The following is a 22,675-nucleotide window of genomic DNA, read 5'->3' on the forward strand; positions in this document are numbered from 1 at the left end:
GTGTAGGGATAAGTCTGTACATTGTGTATTGGAGCTTATATGCCAGGATGTCAGCAAAACCCAATCATAGAGATAGAGTTGAAAAGGCATTTACTAATACAGTAAAAAAACTACCTCTAAAGTTCAACTAACCTTCCTTAATGTCAAAAAAAAAAAAAAAAAAGGAACAAATACATTTTTCTACCCTGTGAACTGTAACTCATAAACACAGAGTGTCTATGACCAGCCTGCATGCGAAAACACTTCTATTCCATGGGATGTGTGTTTTCATACCTAGAATACTAAGTGATCCTCATGAGGTTAGTTACAGCCCAAAGTGCAAATCACAGTCTCTTATCAGTAAGTCATTAGGTGCATTATATGAATGTAGGTGATCTACCATGTACTCCTAAGTGTGCCGTGCAGTGTCCAGATCATGACTTATCTTACTTCAAGAACTAACATCTGTATTTTAAAGCTACTTATAGAATAGAATCAAATAGGTTGGTGAAATTGTACCTTCAACCTCGTAGTTACAACCTCACTGGAAACCAAGACTTGGAATTCTAAAAGTGCAGAAAGTGGTAACAAAAATATTTTAATCTAAAATTGTAGGGATGGGAAAATATTAGAAACTAGAGAGCATTTGGTATTGGAGGATAACCTGTTTCACCAATTTTTGCATTCCACCACTCATACATTGCACTGACAGAAGAGCAGAAATAGGTAAAAGAGTTTACTCCATTTCTGAATGTTTTCTATTTTGATCTTTTTCCACACCTATATCCAAGGAGTTTTGAATAAATTTTTTTGTTATTAATAAATAATTTAATTACTGGCATTTTATGAAGACAGCGTGTGCTAGGAGGATCATGAGATGTGAATTTCAGTTTATGACATGCTATTCGTTAAAGGAAGAAGTTGACTACGTATTTTCATTGTAGCTCTAGGTATTTAACATAAGTGTGTAAATCCTTGAAAAATTAGAAAATAATGCAGTGGTAGAAAGAAATTCTGAAGTGGGCAATTTGGAGCAAAGAAGAATTATATAATAAAAGTGATGACTGAGAATTTTAAATTTTATTTTTAAATTATGAAATTAAACATCAAAATTTGATTTATAAATTAGGTTTTGATGAAAGTTTTTAGTATATATTGATAATAAAGTAGTTTAACTGTTTTCTAAAAATGTTCGACATGCACACTTTGATGTACCCATATCTAGACATCAATAACAAGTAGTAATAATGCTATATCAGCTGGTAAGTGACTCACCATTGACTGGGAAGAACTAATTGATCAAGGGGTGTATCTTCAAGGGTATGGTGACACTGAATCTGAGACACAATGAATGAAACACAATCTAGCTTTAAAAACATGATCATGTGGTTTGAACAACATATTTACATGAAAGCTCCAAAAGAAAGTCTAGCTCAGAAGCAGACTGTGATTTTTTTCTTTCTTTGGAAAGTGATTTGTTGATATTTAACCAGTACCATGCACTTTGTATTCTCTAAGTACATAACTAATTTGGACAGTGATATTTATGAGAAGATGGTGAAATGGTATTTAGATTATGCAATCTGTATAATTATTGACAATGTATAGAATAATAAACTATTTTTTTTGTTTTACATACAGTTGCTTTTTTTTTTACCAATTTCATGTCCATCCTTACTAGTTTTAACCTTTACATTTCTTAGTTGATAATGCATGTTAATGGTGTCCATTGTATTTGAAATGATTGATTTGAAAATCCAGATTTTTCAGTAATGTGGATAAATTAGTTCATTACAGATATGTTCAGATTAATGAGATTTTACTGTAGCCTACTTATACCCAAAATTGGTTAGGAAAGTATGACTGTGAGTTCAGTTTTCTTTGGCCAGTACAATCAGTAGATCTCACATTAAACACTTAAAACAGCTAAAGATGAAGTTATTAATAAAATGGCTACTTAATACTTTGAAATTTCTGTTGAAATACAATAAATAATTACTATTCTCTTGTTGCATAGTTTGTACCATCATATAAAGATGTTATGGGGTGTTTAGTTTCAAAATTTCATGTCTGAATTATTCCCAGTAAAAAAAAGTGAAAATAATATACAGGGTGGTCTGTAAGTCCCTACCCACCCATATATCTTATGTATCCATTGTATTTTTGCTGTCCCTCATTCTCGCTGCATAATATTATCCGACGCCATGTTCTGTGAGACATTTTCCTCAACATAGCAGGGGTTATTGTTCCAAATGCCACAGTAACAGCTGCCTTCAACTCATCATTAGTATTATTGAATATAACATAATAACATATTGATGGGTAGGGACTTGCAGGCCACCCTGTATTAAAAATAGTTGCATTTACAGTGAAAGTTTGGTACTGTCATTAAAAGCTTTCTTGTAGGTTTAGGTTGTTGTATGCAGTGATTTATAACATCACGTGTGTATGTAGTTCTGGTTAGTTAAATAGAAATAACTTGCATTATTTTTTAGTCTTGCTTATTTTTTATCTGGAATTATTCCTAATCAGTCTTACATAACTTGATCATATATATAGTTGATAAATATGTGTAAATTGTTATTCTACTACAAAATATATGATATATTCAGAAAATTTTATACACTGTTTCTTTAAAGTGATTATAGATGTCTAATAAACATTTTTTTACAGAATTGGTCTGTTTTATAGTTGTGATTAAAACAAAAGGATTATCATTCACTTTTAATTTCATTTCATATATTGCTTTAATGATATAATTAAAACTAACAATTTGTTTGTTTGGGCAGGTCTGTGTTACAGGCTGAACAGTCGAAATTAATATCACTAAAAAAACGAGCACAAGATAAAAAGGCTTCACTTTTATCTGCTGAGATCCAAGTGCAGAAACTTCAGGAGCGTGTAATAGCAGCACAAAGGGTAGTAGCTGCAAATAAACGTCTTGTTGATCGATTAACTTTTCAGGTATTTTTTTCAGTTTAGTAAATTTCATCAGTTATTAATTAAATAAGTTTTGCAATTTAATTTGTCTGATTGTGTATGTGTGTAAAAGCTCAAATACTGCCTATCAATCTTAACTTCCATTTGCTAATTTCACATGAAGAAATTCATAAAAAAATGAAATAAAATCATACCAATATAATGGAGACTAGAATGGCAACCTTATGAGGTAATTTTATCTTACCCTTGGGTGGTGGTGCCTTGTTGTCTTCTTTCCTTTTACTTTCAAGAGCAGTCACTTTCCCATAGCTGTGCCCTCAAGGTGGATTCCTGAATGTGTTGAGGGGATCTTCCAGAGAAGGTTCTGTATTTACAGTTTACCTCCTCTGGAATCTAAACATCTACTCATGTTTGCTGTGCATGGCAACCTGTGAAGTGTAGGAGAGAATCCTGGTGGTTGAGAGGTCCAATTCCAACACACTACTTTGGCCTTAAATTCCTGTAGACAGGCAGCCTTGGAGTGCCTCCCCCCAGGGTCAGCCGGCTGGTCCATTTGGGCTAGGGTCAACTAAGTATCAGTGTTGGATATTCTCAACAGGTGTTGTGGACATTGTATCTGCTGATGTTTGGATATAGTGCTCACCAAACTCTGGTGTTGCTGCAGTGTTCTTATTTGGCATTGCAGTGTGTCCCCTCGTAGGGCTTCATGGTGGGTGGGGTCAGTGGGCACTGAAAAATTTTTTTTTTTATTATTATGTATCTTCTAAATAAAAATTTAAATAAAATAGTGAAAAACAGTCCACAGGTAAACGACTATGTCTTGAAGATTCTGAGCAGCAATCTTCATCTGTAACTACTACATCTCATTTTGTTATACTACATTCTCTTTCATACAAACATTTATGTGCAAATGTCTCCTTTTTTCATTCATAATTGACTGGAGAGTCAAAAAGCTTCACACTACTGACATATTGGTGGAAACATTCACATCTCGACACAGTGAACTCCTCTTGCATTCAGAGTCAGTTGGGGATATACCTATTGAGGTTACGCATCATGGTACTTTGAATTTGTCACGAGGATTTATTGTGGAGAGGGATTTGAAGAACATTCCTGAGTCAGAGATTCTTGCTGATTTCTTCACCCAAGGAGTTAATGCAGTGAGGTGTATCTCCAGCCGCAAAGATGGAATTATGATGCGGACCAATGTCCTCATTTTAACATTTACAGCCCTGTGTACACCTGCCACCACCAAGGAAGGTTGTCTTAATTGCAAGGTAAAACCATACATTCCAAACCCTCTCAGATGTTTCCACTGTTGGTGGTTCGGTCAGTTGAAGATGTCATGTCATGGTTCCTTGATGTGTGCTCGTTGTGATGGCAAGGACCACAATGCTTATGAGTGTGAAACACATCCTCACTGCATCAGTTGCAATGGCTCTCATCCGTCATACTTTCGTTCTTGCTCTAAATGATTGGAAGAAAAAGAGGTGCAGTGTTTGAAGAAAATTAAAAACATTAGTTACCCTGACACATAAAAGTTGCTGTCCACTACTTCATCTTGGATGTATGCTGTTGCACATTGTTTCACTACTACAGTAGGAGTGCAGACAGATCTCTGTGCTTCCAAAAGAATTGTTCTCAAACCAAACAAAAAGTCCTTTGATCTCCATGGTTAAAAAAGTTGATGAATCAACTTCAATGTCCATCTCTGCCCCTAACATGCATTCCAGTAAACCCCAAGATCCACTTCCTTTGGTTCTTGGTACAGGCATTTCCTTGGGTACACCTCCCACCCCAAGATACAAAAATGTCATTCTTTCTCGTCCCCAGTCCCTGGAATCCTCTTCAAACAACAAAGACATACCCAATCGACCCAGGGCAGGATCCATGGAGGTCAATAAACCTCCTCAAAAAAAGATGTCATAAACAGAAGGGCTCTCCATCCAATTTGCCTACACGTAAATAAAAACAGCTACCCTGATATAATGGAACCGTTGAGGTTTACGTTCAAATCTGGATGACATCAAAACACTGGTTGCTTCCTGCAGTCCTGTATGTCTTTCCTTACAGGAAACATTTCTGAAACCTGCCAGTACAGTCACGTTTCAGCATTTTTCTTTGTACAGAAATGATAGACTGTGTGATGGATGAGTATATGGAGGGGTGGCACTGTTGGTTGATCAGCATGTGCTCACCCTGCTGTCTTTGCCCTCAACCATTTAATGAAGTGGACCAAAGTAAACAGTTTTAACTTCTCTCTCTCTAAAATCGTTTGCTGCCAATGGGGTATTCACCCTGATCTTGAACTCCATGTTGGTGAAGTTGTGCTACCTGTGGACCCAGAGACAAAGTTTTTGGGGCTTAACTTTGACTGTAAGCTGACCTTCATATCACACATCAAGCAGCTACCGGTCAAATGTACAAGAGCATTGAACATCTTCCATGTCCTCTCTTCCACCACTTTGAGAGCAGATCAATGTTCTCTGCTAAAGATATATTGTGCTCTTATACAATCAAAAAACTGAACTTTGTTCATCATCAGGGACTTTGGCTCTGCACTGGGGCTTTCTGCACTTCTCCTGTTCAAAGCTTATACACAGTCTCATGAACCTCCTCTGCACCTTTGCTGTTTGCAGTTGTCTTTACTGTATGCTTCATAACTTTGTTCCTTCCCAAAGCATTCCATCTGGGGTTGTGTTTTCCTTCCTCAGTGGGTCATGCTTTTTCAGAACAGATGATCTGCCATTGCTCCTTTTGGCCTTCGTATCCAGGCGCAGTTGGATAAATTTGGTCTGTCCTTGGATAACATTGCTGTATCCACTGGTCTGCCCATCCCACCATGGCTTATTACAGTCCCAAAATATGACCTATCTTTAAGTCATCTGAGAAAAGCAGATACTTTTGGTTGGAAATACTGTTGTTATTTGCTGAACATCTTTTGAACCATCCTTCCATTCCTATTTACACAGATGGTTCAAAATCAGGTGACTGTGGACTCTGCCATGGTTTGTTTTGGTTCAGTGGTTGCATGCAGAATCCCTTCAGCTTCTGTGTTCACTGCTGAACTTTACCCCATTTCTCCTGCCCTGGATCATGTAGAAGCTAGGCAGCACTCAAATTGCACTGTTTATACTGGCCCTGGAATTGCTTTGTTAGTTCACACCCTGATTTTGCTGATATTCAGAACCAACTGGCCCATTTCTCTTTAACATCTACTTCTATCCACTTTTTCTGGATATCAGGCTATGTTGGTATTTGCAGGAATGAGCTTGCTTACACTGCAGCTAAATCTGTCTGCTCTGGTGCTATCACTACTGTGCGTGTTCCTTATATGGATTGTGGTCTTGTATTCAAGGCTTGGCTCTGTGCCAGTTGGCAGTTGACTTGGAGTGAGCAAAGTGAAAACAAGTTTTTTCAAATAAAACCCTCTGTTGGACTTTGGCCGTCTTGCTTCCTTAAGGATCAGAAAGAGGAAGTTATTCTAATGAGACTACTCGTTGGTCATAGTTTTTAACTCATTGCTTTCTTTTATCTGGGACTGATGCACTAATGTGTTGTCTGTGTAACACTCAGGTCACAATAAGCCACATTTTATTGTCTTACCATTGTTACGACTCTCAACTATGGCACCATTTTAAACATGTTTTGTCCCCAGGTTTATCTGTAATGTTAGACAATGTTATTGGCGATGGTGACATTGTCCACCTTAGAAATGTTTTTAGTTTTTTAAAGGTCATTAATCTTTTTAATGCTATTTAAGTTTTTTTAATTTACACATCAGACCTTTTTCCTAATGTGATTTCCTTTTAAGAATCAATGTATATTTAGTTTGATTTGAAATTAGAAAATGGTTGGTTGTAACATCAAATAACTCAACCAGGACTGGAGAGGCCAACTTCAGGTGACTTAATGCTGATTTTTGAACTTACCTGTTAGTCATTGTGTGGCGAGTTATGATAATTACAGTTATGCTACAGAAAGTCCTTCACAACTTGTATTACTGTAGTTTTTCTCTTACTGCTGTAGTCTAAATGTAAAAATTGGAACTAATGCTACTTATATTTTTAATAATTTTACTTTAATTTTAACTTTTTACTGGATGTTTGGTACAGATAGCCTAGTTGCTTTGCACCATAAAACACCAAAACAACCAACCAACCTGGTACTATTACTGTTGTGTCTGTCCCATACATGGACTGCAGTCCTGTATTCAAAGCTTGGCTTTGTGCCAGTTGGCATTCGACTTGGATTGAGCAGCATGATAACAGATCAAACCAATGTGTGGTTTGTGTGACACAGGTCACAATATCCCACATTTTACTGTTGTGTCATTGTTACAACCAAGAGAGATGGCACCATTTTAAGCATATTTTTACCATGGGTTCACCCTTGAGATTGGACAATGTCATTGGCAATGGTGACACTGTCAACCTCAGTTGTATTTTTAAACTTTTAAGGGCCATTGGCCTTTTTAACTGTATTTAAGTTTTTAATTTGAAAAGTAGACTGTTTTGTTTAAACATGATTCTTTTTTATGTATATTAATAATTTTACTTTTATTTTTACTTTTTTACCAATTGTTTGATGCAGATAGCCTAATTGCTTTGCACAAATAAACTCTACCAACCAACCAACCCATAACAGCCTGCAGGCAGTGAATGGTGATATAGATGTTGGACATTGTGGGCATGAGCAATCACATTTTGCTCTCTTAACATGTATTTCTTTTGAATACTTTATTGGATTGGGTTTTTACACAATCGTACCTTTGATCACAACAGAATTGATGACATGAGTGTACTCATTTCATGTCCCCCATGACAAGTATGATTGCAAAAACCCAAAATTTAAGCTTATATTTAAACTAAATTGTTTTACACCACATAAAATTAATGAACATTTTTCTCTAAAGTGGTTACTAGTTTTCGTCTGTCATTGCTACTTCTGTTAACATATATTTCCTTTATTATTAAGATGCCATTTTTCAAATTTATGTTTATTACTTTTGTATTTCCTTTTAATTTCTAAAATCCAATTTTCATTACTCTAATATTTGTTCTGTTTTTAATTGTTTATAGAAGTACATCAACAGTGTTTACATCTTATAACAATATTTTTTGTTAATGTGCACCATGCTGTACCTACAAAATTTAGAATCTCTATATTTTAATCCCTCAATGAATCTGTTTAAGTCTTTCTTTGTAACATAGTTTAAAACTGCCTGATGAAGGGCTTTCTGTCTAAAATGTTGTAAGTTAATATAGTTTCTGCCTTTGTGTTTTTATTTATTTTGATCACTTTAAATTATTTCATTATTTTCTAAGTCTTTATCTTTTCTGTTATGTTTATTTTAAAGCATGAGTTATGTGTATTCTCATTAACTGTTTTTATTAATTATCTACCCATATTTGTAATAGGAAGACACATTTAAAGAACTACCTGTTAGATAGCAAATATTATAATTTTTTGTTGAATGGAAATGATTTGTGATCTTTGTTGTGGACAGATTAGCATGGTTGAACGTAAGATAGAGAGTGAGGCTACAAAAGTTGAGGAACTAGAAAGGTTTTGTTCCAGCAGCAGTTATAAAGATCTTCCAGTAACTGTTCATGTTTCTGCTGTTCCAGTGATGAAAAGGAGAGTAGTTTTAATGAACAACATCAGTAACACTGTAAGTAAAAATATGGCAGTAGTTATTTGTACAGAAGGCTGTTAGCTTTTCTTCCTTCCAGTTGTATTAGTAATGCTATTGAAGAGTTGTACATGAACTAGTTTGCAGTAACTATGTTAATATAAAAATTGTTTGTATTAAAGATATGTTTGAGATCTAGTAAAATATTACAGAATAAAATTATGAGAAGATTTAGAGTAAGTCTTAAGTGTCTTTCTTAATTTTCTGGTCTAGGTAAACAGAAAAATGAAGTTTAATAATTGTTTGCCTTTCCATATTCTATCTGTAAGTAATGGACTTGTATTTCAGCAGGTGTAGTTTGCTAATTACATAAGGTTTAAATCAACTCCACTAAACATATAATGAAGTTCATGTACATTTTCGATATGTTCTGACAATTTGCTGTTTTCTGCCTGAGGCACATTTAGTATCGTACTAAGTATTACATGTTGACATATACCTGAAGATTTATTTGTTGGAAACAATGAAGTATATATGTACGTATATTCTTTTGTAACTACAGAATGAGAATTGTCACAGTGTTTATGCAGTTGCAAGGTGTCCATAAATCTGAAAAGTAGGAGCTGAAAATGGGAACAAAAGTTGAGGGAAAATTTAAGAATTATACCATAACCTGTAAACAAATATTTCATGAAAATTAAATAATTATTATACTTCTTGAGAAGTTAGGTCAAATGTTATTTTATAAACAAAAACTTATTTTATTATATTTAGTTGCATTGTTACTTTTTGAAAATTTTCATAGTCTGAAGTATGTATATTCTGAAGTTTTATTAACTTTAATAATGAAATTGAAAACTAAATTTAAAATTGGGTAGAATTATGAAGAAAAGTTGAAATATCAGTATTTTGATGTTTGTATGATGGTCTGGAAAATCTGGAATTTTACATAGAAAGTCAAGAAAAACAATTTTTTAAAGTATGTGGCACCCTAAATTTGTTAGTTATTATTATTATAATGTTAGAATATGATAGCTACAGCAAAGATAGTGACTTAATGTTTAGCTAAAACTAAAGTTTAGTTTTCCATGCATGTTTGAGTTTCTTAGTGCCATTTTTCCACAGTGGGTATAAATGTTTAACATATAATTATAGCCATCAGCAGTGTTGTAAAGTTGGGATGCAAAAGCCTCAAAGATCTTGTTCCTGTTTTTTTGCGTGTTTAATGAATAATTTAAACTTAACCACGTGTATTGTTGCCATGTGCATGATAGATGTTTCATCTCTCCAGTGATATTTAAACTAATTATTAAAATGACAAATCAATTATTCACTACTTTGTATGACTTTCTGCAAGACTTAAGCAGCAATAACACCATGCTATCTCTTGCTAGTAGGCCTTAGCACATCTACTAGGTTTTCTTTATATTTCTATAGCTTATTGCTGTTAGAAAATATTTTACACGTTAGGTGCTTTAAGTGTTTTATTACATTCATAAAGCCAGACTTTGGTTATATTTATTAGAGATTTCCATAAACTTTTAGGCATATTTGTATAACATTTTAGAATACTGGCAGATAAAAGGTTTTAGTTGAATTTTTGTTTGAAAAGGAAAAGTGAAAGTTTTATGTTAAGAATGCATGTAAATTAAGTTTGGTATTATATTTGTATAGGGAATAAAAAAACCTCGATTAAGCACTCTGTCTAATCATACTGAAAAGAAGATAAATTCACAAAGTGCTAAACAGATCTATAGTGCTGAAGAATTAGCAGAAAAGAAACGACAACTTCAGCAGAAGGAAAGAGAGTTAGCTTCACAGCTCATGCAAATGAAGTTAAATATTCAAAATAACTCTTCTTCTACACCAAGCAGTCCTGCCCGCCTGGGTTCTAAACAACAAATAGTTGAAGAAAAGAAAAACTTGTGCAAGAGGAAAGTAATTTCAAATGTTTTATCTCAACATGTGACAAGTAAAACAAATAGTAACTCTGCTAGTCATAGTAAGGTGAAAATAGATGAAGATGAAAATATTACTCCAGTACAAAACATTATGGATCAAGACAAGTCCTTAGTGTCCTGTGATTATGTTAACACATCACCATTATTTACTGAACATTCTGAGGTAAGTGGGTGTATAATTCAAGTCAGTTGTCACAACACTTATGAAGATTAATGTACATAAAAGATAGCATGTATTTTTATGGGATTTTGTCATTTTAAAAGAACAGTTATCTTTACAATTATATTTGAATCCAGAAAAAAGAGCCTGCATAACAAATTTTGTTAGAGTAATACATGGGTCATTTTTCTAAATACAGTTAAAGATATTAGGTCATTAACTTTTTCTACATGGGGATAGTTGATATGACCAACTTTGTAACTACAGAATAATGACTAAATTGACAAGTTTTTGCTAAACATTACAATTCTTTTTTTACACTAAAATAGTATTTTGTAATTAAGTATTTTTACAAAAGATCTGTCTGAATATACAGACTGAGAAGTGTTTAGAATCAAGCATTAGAAAAATGGTTTTTAGAAACATTTCAAGGTGTTTTTTTCACTAATTGGTCAAAGAACCTGTTATGAATAATGCTATTTTAGAATTATGGTGAACTTACAGAGGATGGAATTTGGAGAACATCTGGGTGCAAAGGATCGTGATTATTAGGCTTGATGTTTTGCTGCATATGGACATCAAGAATAATAATGTTTTAGTAACAAATTTGAGAAAAGTAAATTTTGAAAGGATGCAACAAGAATTTCCTGTTGTGGTTTGGGCAACTGAATTGCTGGTACACTGATCAAATACAGAAATTTTTAAATATGCAAGAAAAACATTCCTTATAAAAAGAAGAGTTGCTGCAAGTAAGAAAATCAGGTTAGCTCACAAAGGGTATATAGAGTAAAATTAAAGAAAAGTATCAAATTTAAAGAATTAAAAGACGTGTTGGAAGACTGAGAATATTATAGAAGATCAAGAAAGTTCATCAAACAGGAAATTAGAACATTAAAAAGGGTTATGAAAAAATTAGCTGAAAATGTAAATATTAACAGTAAGGATTTCTTTAAATAGGGTGAACAAAATGTTAGGATTGCAGTGGGCTTTTTAGGGATGATAAAGGAAGGCTTGTATTTGATGTTTGAGATTGCTTGGTTATTAAGTTCTGCCTTTTATTTTTTAATAAGGAAGATTTAATCAATAATCCTCATTTCGAAGAGATGATAGACAGAAACAAGATGATTATATTAATTCTAATCTTGGTTAGAGAAAATTGAAAATTTTAAAGAATGATAAGCCTCCTGGGCTAGATATTTTCACAAAGGTTTGAAGAAGGTTTAGGATTGAATGTGGGAGCCGCTTGCTACTATTTTGTAAGACGTTGACTAAGGGGCAGGTGCAATAGGATAGGAAATTGTCTAATGTTAATTCCAGTTATTGCAGGCTTGTTAGTCTTAAATTCATTGTGGAAAACATGTTGGAAAGACTGATAGATGCTTTACAAAATCATTTAACAAAGTTCAGGATTTTCCTGGGTAGTCAACATGGTTTCACTGAGAGAAGATCTTGCTTATAAAATCTTTCATGTTCTTTTAGAATTTACTGCTTATATAGATAAGAATAAAGGGTGTAGATTTGATGTATGTGGATCTTCAGAGAGCATTTGACAAGGCACTATATGAAAAGCTTCTAAAGAAAAAAATTTTTTTATGTGTGTAGGTGTAGTGGGTAAGTTGGCTAATTGGATAGAAAAGTGGCTGAATGGAAGAAAGTACAGTTGTTGTAGAAGGAGTTTAGTCAAACCGAACTAATGTTAAGGGTGAAGTACCTTAGGACTCAGTCTTGAGGATCTTTGGTGTACATAAATGTCAAATGAAGGAATGATCAGTACTTTACAAAATTTGTTAATGTATTGGATGTTGATGGCAGTAAGGAGGATGCTTCTACTTTAATGAGTTGGGCAAATAAATGGTAGATGGGGTTTAATTATAATAAATGCAAGATGCATGTGGGTTATCACAATTTAAATTATTCATATATTAAATTACTTTTAGTGTTATGAAAGAAAAGACTTGGTAGTGGTTGATCAGTCTCTTAAACCATCCAGTCAGTGTACTTTCATAAGTATAGGACAAGTAGGATATTAGGTCATATATACAGAAATATCAAATAAAGTCTAAAGAGGTAATAGGTTCATTGTTTTGTCCAGTTGTTACTCTGTATTCTGTGTTCAGTCTTGGTCTTCTTACCTTAAAAAAAAATTGGTTTGTTGGATAGGGTTCAGAGGAGGGCTACTAGCATGATACCTGGGACGAAACGGTTGATATACTATGATAGGTTATGATCTTTGAAAGTGTTTTATTTTGAAAAAAGGAAAGGTTAAGGGAACTGATAGTATTGGTACATCATCTTTTTTCTTACTTGTTGGTAATAATGATAGGACTAGGGGCCAGAAATATAAATTTTGGCAGGAAAAGACTCTTCTTCATCTAATAGTTTTATTTTCCTAATAATGTAGTTGTTTTTTGGAATGGATTACCTTTGGATGTGGTGAAGGCAGTAAATTTAAACAAGTTTAAGGGAAGGCTTGATAAACTTATGAATCATAAAGGCTAGCTTTGAGGTTGTATTATTATGAATAGTTTTACATAAATGGATGTGACAACCTAGCCTATCCAACAGTCTCTTGTCCCTCAATATTGTTGTATGAGGCCAGTGTTCACTACTATGAGCACAAAGTGATTTTCTTGTTGATATAAAAATGCTTTTCTTCATCTGAAATTTTTTAAAATTTGTATAACCTCAAAAATCTCTGAAGTATAAAGTTTTTTTTTCTTTTCAGTGAAATTGTATTTTGTTATTTTCAATACACTATAGAGACTCAGTTGATTTAACTAACCCAGCAGCCAATGATAAAAAAGTCTAAATTAATCTAACTTGCATGCATAGTAGAATGACTAGAGGCTGTAACAGGAAAAACAGTTGTTTATCCCAAATATAACATAAACCTCAAGTCTTTTTGTTTAAATGTAATTTTATTATATTTATTGCTCTGTGAACTGTGTATAACTAAGTTATCTTACCACACAAGTTGTAAATGACTTTGCAAATTTTTAGTTCTTATTACTCTATTGAATTATGCAATGCACGATCTACCAGTGAACATACCTTGTTAAGATTTTTCATTATCTAAGCAAATATTTCTAATTTTTACATTTTAGTTTTATAACAATAAATAATATAAATGAAAAACAGATTTTTTTATGTTGGTTGCTAATCAAATTTAAGTCTACTTATTTTTATGATGAAACTAGCACACAACATTTTTATTTACTTAAGTAATACCCCTAAGAATAATAAGATTTGCAGGTTTTTTTTTTCAAGTAAACAACGTATGGTCAGAGGATAATTTAAAAAATTATAACTCAAAAAGTAGGTTGAACACCGTCCTGATTTTTTTTGTAGATTATATTTAGAGATGTAAGAATACATGGTAAAAATCTGAAAAGGCTGAATAACTGTTGACATGTGGCCTGAAGTAGGGCCATTTTAGCTAAATCATAAAAAGTTGCATGCAACTAAATTTTTTTACAGGAGATCTAATAGACTTTTAATTACAATTACTGATTTAGCAACTGATATGTTATAGGAAATTTGAAAACAAAATTTAGCTTTGTATCATATTAAGTCTTAGAGCTATGGCTTATTAAATAAACCAATGTTTTTTTTACGATTTTGGGTTTTCAGGTGATTTTACAGCCTCACTATGAAAATCCTAAGAGAGATAAACTTGGTTTGAGACCATTTTTGAATTCTGTGAGATTACTTCAGTCAGTGTAGCAAATGTCAGCCTTCTACCACCATTACTTTTGCAGCTTTAAGCAGCCAAAGTTGCCCAAAAATGAATTTGCCAAAAATAAAAAAAATTAAATATTACAGGACTGTAAATCAGAAACTATTGGAGATATTGATCTAATCTTTGTCAGTTTTTCATTATATGGGTAGATGAGCACATGTGAATTTTTTCAAGGCATTTTGAGGGGGTCACCTGGAAATTTTTCCAAAATCTGAATGATTTGACATGGAATGACCCTTTACATTATGCATGAGAAAAACTGTTTGATAGTGTTTTTATTAAATCTTTAAAGTGTATTGGTTAATGAATTACCACAAATGTTATTGAAGGTAAACTGTTTAAGAGCATCAAGGTTTCAATCAAACTTAAGATATAAAATGTTGTTTAACTTCTAGTTAATTATTTGGCTGTTTTAAGGTGAATCCTGATGATGAATGTGACATGGAACATAAAGATAAATTAGTTATATTGCATTATGTTGTGTTAAAGAACCTAGTATAATTTTATGATATAGTTTTTTAAAATGAAATATTGCAGACATTAGTGTTGTGCATGTTGGTTTCTTTCCCATTGCTGAATTTTAATTTTATTCTCATCAGGCTCAAGCAGTATCTAAACAAGAATTGGAAAAATTAATGCAAAGCTTAAGTGCCAAAAATGTTTCAGTTCAGAGTGGTTTCATCTGTCCAACATTTATACATTCTTATCAGCTGTGCCAGTTTTTTTATCCCAGAATTCATCAAGTATGTAATACCTTTCATATTTATGTTTTTAATATATTTGTTGTTGTATCTGTTTGCAGTGAAAACAAACCATATCTATGATCACTAATACATATGTGTGTTTATATATATGCGTGTGTGTGTGTATTAGTGCTTCAACATTAGTATTGTTAGGTAAAAGATTTAGGCTTAACTTTGCAATTTACTTTGTTTTGTAGATTATTTTTGAGTACATGATTTTAATGCATGGGTACTCCAGTAGTGTTCCCACCTACAGTACAAGTGGAAGACTCCAAGAATTATTTGTTTAGTAATCTAGCAGTGTTGTTCATTGATTTATGATCAACTGAACTTGTAAACATGCAGTTTTATTTATTCATAGCAATACTATCTCTAACTTCATCTAATTGAGAGACCATTTGTGCTGCTGGAAAATGGTAGCTGTTTTCATCCTTCATAGTAGTTACCTACAAAATGCATTTATTGCTTTTTTTTTTGTCCAGGTAAATGCTTATTTTAAAACAAGTGAGTTACATATAATGAATATAGAAAATGATGAAATGTACTTTAAAGATGTATTGTATGCCTGTTACACTTTTTATAATTCACTAACATATAGTCAACAGCTTAAAAAATGTAAATCTTATGCATTGTTATTAACTTCCAGAGCAACATTAAAAATCAACCTAGTAACGAGTATAGCTAATTCATACTTATAAAGATTAAATGCAATACTTTGGTACTTTCACTATGAATATTTTCCCGTAAAGTCAGTATTATCTTACAAGGTTATCTAATTAGATTTAGGATAGACCAACAAAGCTAATAATGCAAAATAACCTTCATGATGTTATGTGTTAAGCAGTTAAATTTATATTGTGCATAAAATTGGCAAAATGTTCCTTCACCTCAATTTATAAAATCAATTAGTGTAGTTGTGTAGACAGCAGGCATGAAAATGCAAAATGCTTAAGCTATTTCACATTTCAAAATAAAGTTGCAAAGACAATTTTTGATGTGCAGTGATAATAATAAAGAAAAAATAGATTATTTCCTACTTGTAGGACATATAAGCACTGTTTTAGCTTCAAAATTATTGGTTTAAGATATTGTGAATAAATTAACATCTGTATAACTCTGTGTAAGTAAAACTTCACACTAACAATGCATTGTAGCTAGTGAAAGTCTGAGTCCAAGATTAATTGTACCAGTAGCCTGACATTTGAAGTAAGTTACCACAACACATTACTGTTTAACTATGGTGCCAAATAGCAAGAAACTACCAACAGTACAGCTAAAAAAAAACTAATGCTTATAATGGTACAAAATAATAAATAAGTGAAAATGTAAAACATAGAAAAAAAAAGCTAAGATATGAGTATTTTAATTACACTGTAATCATGATGTATGTTATAAAAAAGAAAAATATATTAAACATTCCTTAAGATGTTTAACACAACTAATATGATGTAACTTACCACTGTCGTTTAATAAACATGGAATAGTGAAAAGCAAGTATTAAGCTGCTTCTTCAGTACTAGCAAAAAAAGTAAATGTGATTAGATTTTAGAAAGTTGGTAATTGTTATAAGACTTCAAAAGTGAAGAAATAATGGTTAAATATAGCAATAAAGTAATTATCCCAAACTAATGTAACCTAACTAAAGATACAAGTAGCTTATTATGCACTTGAATATCTGAAGCTATAAACAGGTGATGGAGTCAATGTTGTGTGTACATCTTAAAGTACAGGTAGACTTCATGCATACTATATGTAGTTTATAGTTATTAAATTATTTTTATGCAATTAAAAAGTGGATTGCATCCTACAAAAATGTTGTGTACCTTATTAACAGATGCATACAAGCACATCACTGGCAAGTTACAGGAAAATAGCATGCCATATATTAGGTTGTCCAGAAATAAATGTCGTTGACAGTATTTGTCAACTGTGATTGTTTCTCCTGGATTCAAAAAGTTGCAGTGAATGATGCCAACCACAATCCCACCAAACAGTCATCATGACATCTCTGTGATGAAACTTGGGTTTTGGGGTTGTTTTGCAGGCGAGCCATTGTGCAGATCGTTTCATCGCATGTCACTATCCATTCAAGAAATGGATCATTTTGGTTCTTTAGTAGCAACATAAAGCAGGTCTCATAATGCTGATTTTGTTTATCTTCAGTTAGCTCATATGGAATCCACTTATCCAACTTTTTTGTCTTTCCAATCGCACTCAGATGGTTGGTAATATTTGATTTGCTTATGCCTAGCTTTTATGTAAGCTCACATACTGTCGTGTGAGGGTCTGTCTCAACTGCTTCTCTTAATGTCTTTTCATTGAAGGATGGCTTTCTTCTACAACCTTAGTGGAACCAATGCTGAACTGTACATTCAGTAACAGATCCATGGCCAATTGCCTGGTTGACTTTCCTTGTAGTTTTGGTAGCTTTTCGTCCACGTTTGAAGTAGTAGAGGAAAATCAGACAAAAGTCCTTGTCTATGCTGCCTTGGGGGTTGCTAAACTTACTCTGAGTAGAGTTGAAACAGCACACAATTAAGACATCTTGTACACAACAAATGTTGGATTCAACCAACCAATGATAAGTTACTCAATATTTGGCTTCTAAATGTCATCATGAGAATTCAGGCATCTATTTCTGGACAACCTAATATAACTCAAAAGCTAAATGTATATGGACTTTAAAGTAATGGGTGAAATATATTGTGAATATGGTCATTCAAAACTTTGTTGTTGTTTGTAATTAAGCTCAAAGTTACACAAAGGGCTACCTGTGCTCTGCCCACACCAGGTATCAAAACTTGGTTTCTGGCACTCTGCCACTGAGGAGCTTGAAACTTTGTAGTGCTTATTTTATTTATTGCAACTAAAACATTGGGAAGAAGTTACATTTACAGTACTCTTGATTATAGTTTCAAAGTAAGTTTAAGCAATATACATTACTTTTAACATCAAAATTTTTTGTTTATTGAGATTTGTTATGCTCAAGTGGAAAGGATGACATTTTGAAATACTAGTTTTTCATCTTCATGCTAGACCTGAAGACAGAAGTCTTTTTAAATCATTGTCCTTTACACTTGAGATTTTTTGTAGATTAATACTCCAAGAATATCCTAAAGTGTCACTCTTAACTGGGCAATTACTGCCCATTTTACCTTTATTTGTTCATCATGAAGACTGCATAACTCATCTATTAAAGAACACATGCTAATATTTCAACACTATAATTACATGAAAATCACATATAACTTGTAAATAATATTTAAAACCTTGCATGTACGACCATGTTAATTGAAATAATGTCTAAACTCTGAAACCGTTTTTAATTTGTATTTATCTTGCATTTGATAACTATTTTCCATTCCTGTTTCTTTGCCCTTGTATTCCCCATAATTATCTTGACTATAAAAATGTGGTATCCTTGAAATGATTGTGATGTGAAATTGAGATGTTTTGAATAGAGATAGTAAGCTTACAAGAAGTATTCTTTATAGGAGTCCTCTGAAAGTGACTATGTAAAGGAGAATTTGTCTGTCATTTCCTCTATAATATGAATGAATAACACTACACTTATGTATCCCATGATGCATTCTTTAAAAAGTTGCATAATATTAGGCTACAATATTAAGGCAATAAGCAAATGATGAAAAGAGAGTGCACGTGATTTGGATTATACTAATCAGTCAGACCTGTATTTTAACGATTGTTGATAGTCTGTTATTATTCTTGTTGTGTTCATGAGGAAAAGTGTATAATAAGCTATTGATTTTGAATAAGTAGCTCATTAGCTATTTGTTATACTGCTAATTTTTTACTAGATCAAATAAGTTGAACTGATGCTGAAAGCTTAATAATGGTATTATTCTGTCTGTAGTGGAAGTATGTGTGCAGAATAGCTTTAACTTATTGAGGCATATGTTGCTTTTCAGAATGATGAAGTGAGAGTTCCTTCGCAAGATGAGTCAACTGGTAATAGTGAAAGACTGAAATTAGGATCCAACGGGGTTCATTATAGTAGCCCACTTGTACATATGAAGTCATATAGGTGAGAAATATTTGAAAAGTTGCTTGAAGAAAGTATTATTAAGGATAAACTGTCGTAATTAATGCCACAAATATGTATTCTCTATTGGCAAAACTAGATCTTGATTACGGAATAAACTAGTTTTCAACATTACAGCAGTCTAAATGTAAAGTTAAGAATGTATATTGCATGCATGAAAAACAAGGAAACAATTACTTTCACAATATTCTTTTTTCTTGATTTCAATTATACCTAAGCCTACATATTTTATACTGATAGTAGTAGTACATTAAATAACTTTTATTTGAATAAATAGTGCACCAAGGAACATAGAAATAATAACATGCAAAAGGCAGGCAATTTCCTCTAACATTCACAATTGTTCTGACAAAAGCCATTGGAGATTGATCAAAGTTGGTCATTATATTTCTCATGGGGACAAATCTTGTACTAACAAAGAAGTAGGAAATTCTTTATTCAGAAAATAATGTAATATAATACATCATTTAATACATAAAAAACCTTGGCTTCTATTAGTTGTAGATATAATTAAATGTAAGCAAGAAGCATAAACAAGTCCTAAAAGAGAGGGTGTGGCAGGAGGGTTTAATTTTCTGTTTGATGGTTGCTCTGTAGCCAAACAATATTGAAGGCTATAAAAATTATGGTTTGTCTGAGCAGTGATAGTGTTATAATGAAAAATTTACGTTACGTTTTGTACATATTGGAGTGGTGGTGAGTAAAAGAAAGGAGATGCCCAGAGAAAATGTCACAAATCACTAGAAGAAATTAAGGATTTTATTAAATATTGACTTATAGAATTAAGAACTTTAAACTTGTATACTGCTAAAATATGGATTATTAACTATGATTTATGCTATGCTAATTTGTAAAACAAAGTTTTATGAAAGTTTGAATATGAGGCATGAGGTAAATGATGCTTTGAAAGAGAGGGTGAAGCACAAATATATATGGTAACTCTGATATATTCTCAGCAAATTGAGTATTATTTTGTTAAAAGTAAGCATCTTGTAGACAAAAATGACATTTTAATTGTCTCCATACTAAAAGTGTTATCTATAGTAATTATTTGCACTCAAATTCAGAATAATAATATGAAATATAAAAATACCTTTCTTCATCTATTTTAATTTTTAGTGTTTTGTTTTCCTTATATAGAAATTAATAATAAATGGTAGTAGACAAGTCAGTGTTGCTTTCAGGTAATATAGTATCTCAGAGAGATGTGCATTCTTTTGGCATATTTATACACCACATACTATTATAAGTCTTGAAAACTGATGTTTATTTAAAAAACTGCTTGAGTCATTCAATTATGCATTTTGAAATAAATAATACATAATTAATTAAAATATAAGTCCTAAGTATAATGAACTGTATCTTCACAGAGCTCTAGATAAAATTTTGTCATTGAGTATTTGCCCCATGAAATCCAACTCAAAGTTTAAAAGCAAAATTTCAATGAGTATTTAAATCCTTTTTTTTTCTCCTTAAGACATTATTTTTACATGTTATAAAGCCTAAGGCTTATGGTTTATAATGTGTAAGTTTTTGTACACTTACAAATCATTATATTGACATTGCTTTAATACAATCTTCAGTCTAAAGATAGAAAAAAAGTGCTCTTATGTAGGCTTATATTACAAAACTGATGTATATATTTGATTAGCCTGAACAGAATCTGGTATGACTAATTTAAGTCTTTACATCATAGCTGAATTAATATGAATAACTGTTTATAACTGACTAGTATCTGTGCACATCTGTTGCAGCTCTGCCCCTGCTGAATAATATATCCTGAACTGTGACTAGATATAAAAGATTCCAGCACTTCCTGTACATGATTACCAAGAACTTTAACTGTTTAACTTTAAAACTTTCACATATTTACATGTTAAACTGCATAAACATCTGTAACATATCTACGTTAAATTAATATATTGTATTTGTTGAACAACTCCTGTGGGTGCTAAAGCACTGTCTCCTTCATCCTAAGCATATATGGTTGACAAAGTTGCCCCTTTTTTCTAACACCTAATCTGACTGCTCTAATTGGATCATCTTTTCATAATTGAATATTACTCATTTAAATATTCAAAACACTGTTTAGAATTTTTGCTTTCAGTGAACATCTGTATTTGTTTTTCATTCTATTTTGAGCACTGAAACTCCTTTTGCACTCAACACTTGTAACAGCTATATGTAGAGCTATTGTACACAGCTTTGCAAACACAGGCATCACTTCTCTATGTAGTTGTATAATTCTGAGTAGGTAAATGTTTGTATATATGAGCCTGAAATCACACCTTTTAGCATGGGCCAGTAGTGCTTGAGCTTTTCTTTGGTTAAGAGTTTGCTGACTTGTTTTTGTTCTTTTTATTAATCATTTCTCTCATGTAGACTGTCATGAACAACCCGATTGATAAAATGTATTACTTGTTTCAACTGCATTCATCCAGAGAACCTTAAAACCCGTGTTAATAGTTGAAGTAAACATCTTGTCTAAATATACTTCTACATAATTGGCATTATATTATTTAAATGAAATGCAAAGTAGAGAATTTTTGTTAAGTTTTTAAAGGTTTCTTTTGAAATACAGGAGTTAAAACTAAGATGAAATAAAACTTTGAATCATAACTTGTATTTTAAAGTTAATTTTGTTTACATACATTGATTGTATAAGTGTTTAGTTAAAATTTGAAAGTAACTCTGACTTGTGGAGAAAACTGTGTAATGGGTTGAGGGAAAGAAAATAGATGCTATTTTTATTTTACCATGGGTTTATTTAATATGTAAGTGTTTTAAGACTTTGGATGCTTAGAAAATAATAAAGGAATAAAATTTTTGAAGTGGGCAGTTTGGAGTAAGGAAAGAAGTACCATGGGATACATGAGTGAAGATTGAAAATTTGGTTGAACACTTCCTTTTGAAATCAAGAAATTAAATTTGAATAATAAACTGTTTTGATACCAATTTCATTTATGTACATTGCTAATAAATTAGTTTAATTAAATTTTGAATGCAACTTTAAAAGGGTTGTAATATAGGCACTGAATTATATGAGGATTGATTTTTTTATTTTTTTTTGCTTATTGGCAATACAGAACTGGTATCTAGTGTAATAGTATTTATGTTTTAAATTAAAATGCCTATTATTGAAAATATGGGTCGGGAAAATTTCATATTTGTTTAAATTGAAATTTAGGGGTGTTTACTCATTTTTTCTTTATAGAAGCAATTATAAAGAACAATTTTGTAGTAGTATTTTGGATTCTAAACTTCTTTGTTCTGTTTTGGATTGCCAAAAAATAAAAGGTTTATTAAATTATTAGTATTTTTATGAATTATTTGTTAGACATGTTCCTCAAATATTATGAGTTAGTACTTGCAATATCCAAAGCTGGTTTATTTATATATACATATATAAGACCGAATAAACATAAATGTAAATGTTCTCCAGTTTGATATTCAGT

General features: G+C 32.1%; 1 protein-coding gene across 5 annotated transcripts in view; it reads left to right on the plus strand.

The window, feature by feature from the left end:
- LOC143232408 (zinc finger C3H1 domain-containing protein-like) overlaps positions 1-22,675 on the plus strand; it is a 106,542-nt gene that overhangs the window by 34,356 nt on the left and 49,511 nt on the right. For all 5 annotated transcript variants that reach the window (XR_013017524.1, XM_076467835.1, XM_076467834.1 and 2 more), the window contains 5 exons: positions 2,769-2,943; positions 8,429-8,593; positions 10,229-10,678; positions 15,014-15,157; positions 19,087-19,202. Coding sequence is in view for 4 of the 5 variants with exons in the window: in XM_076467835.1 (XP_076323950.1) it covers positions 2,769-2,943; positions 8,429-8,593; positions 10,229-10,678; positions 15,014-15,157; positions 19,087-19,202 (1,050 nt within the window). In the remaining variant the exon portion in view is untranslated. The remainder of the gene's footprint in view (positions 1-2,768; positions 2,944-8,428; positions 8,594-10,228; positions 10,679-15,013; positions 15,158-19,086; positions 19,203-22,675) is intronic.

This window comes from Tachypleus tridentatus, chromosome 11 (genome assembly GCF_004210375.1).
Source record: "Tachypleus tridentatus isolate NWPU-2018 chromosome 11, ASM421037v1, whole genome shotgun sequence".
Lineage (NCBI taxonomy): Eukaryota > Metazoa > Arthropoda > Merostomata > Xiphosura > Limulidae > Tachypleus > Tachypleus tridentatus.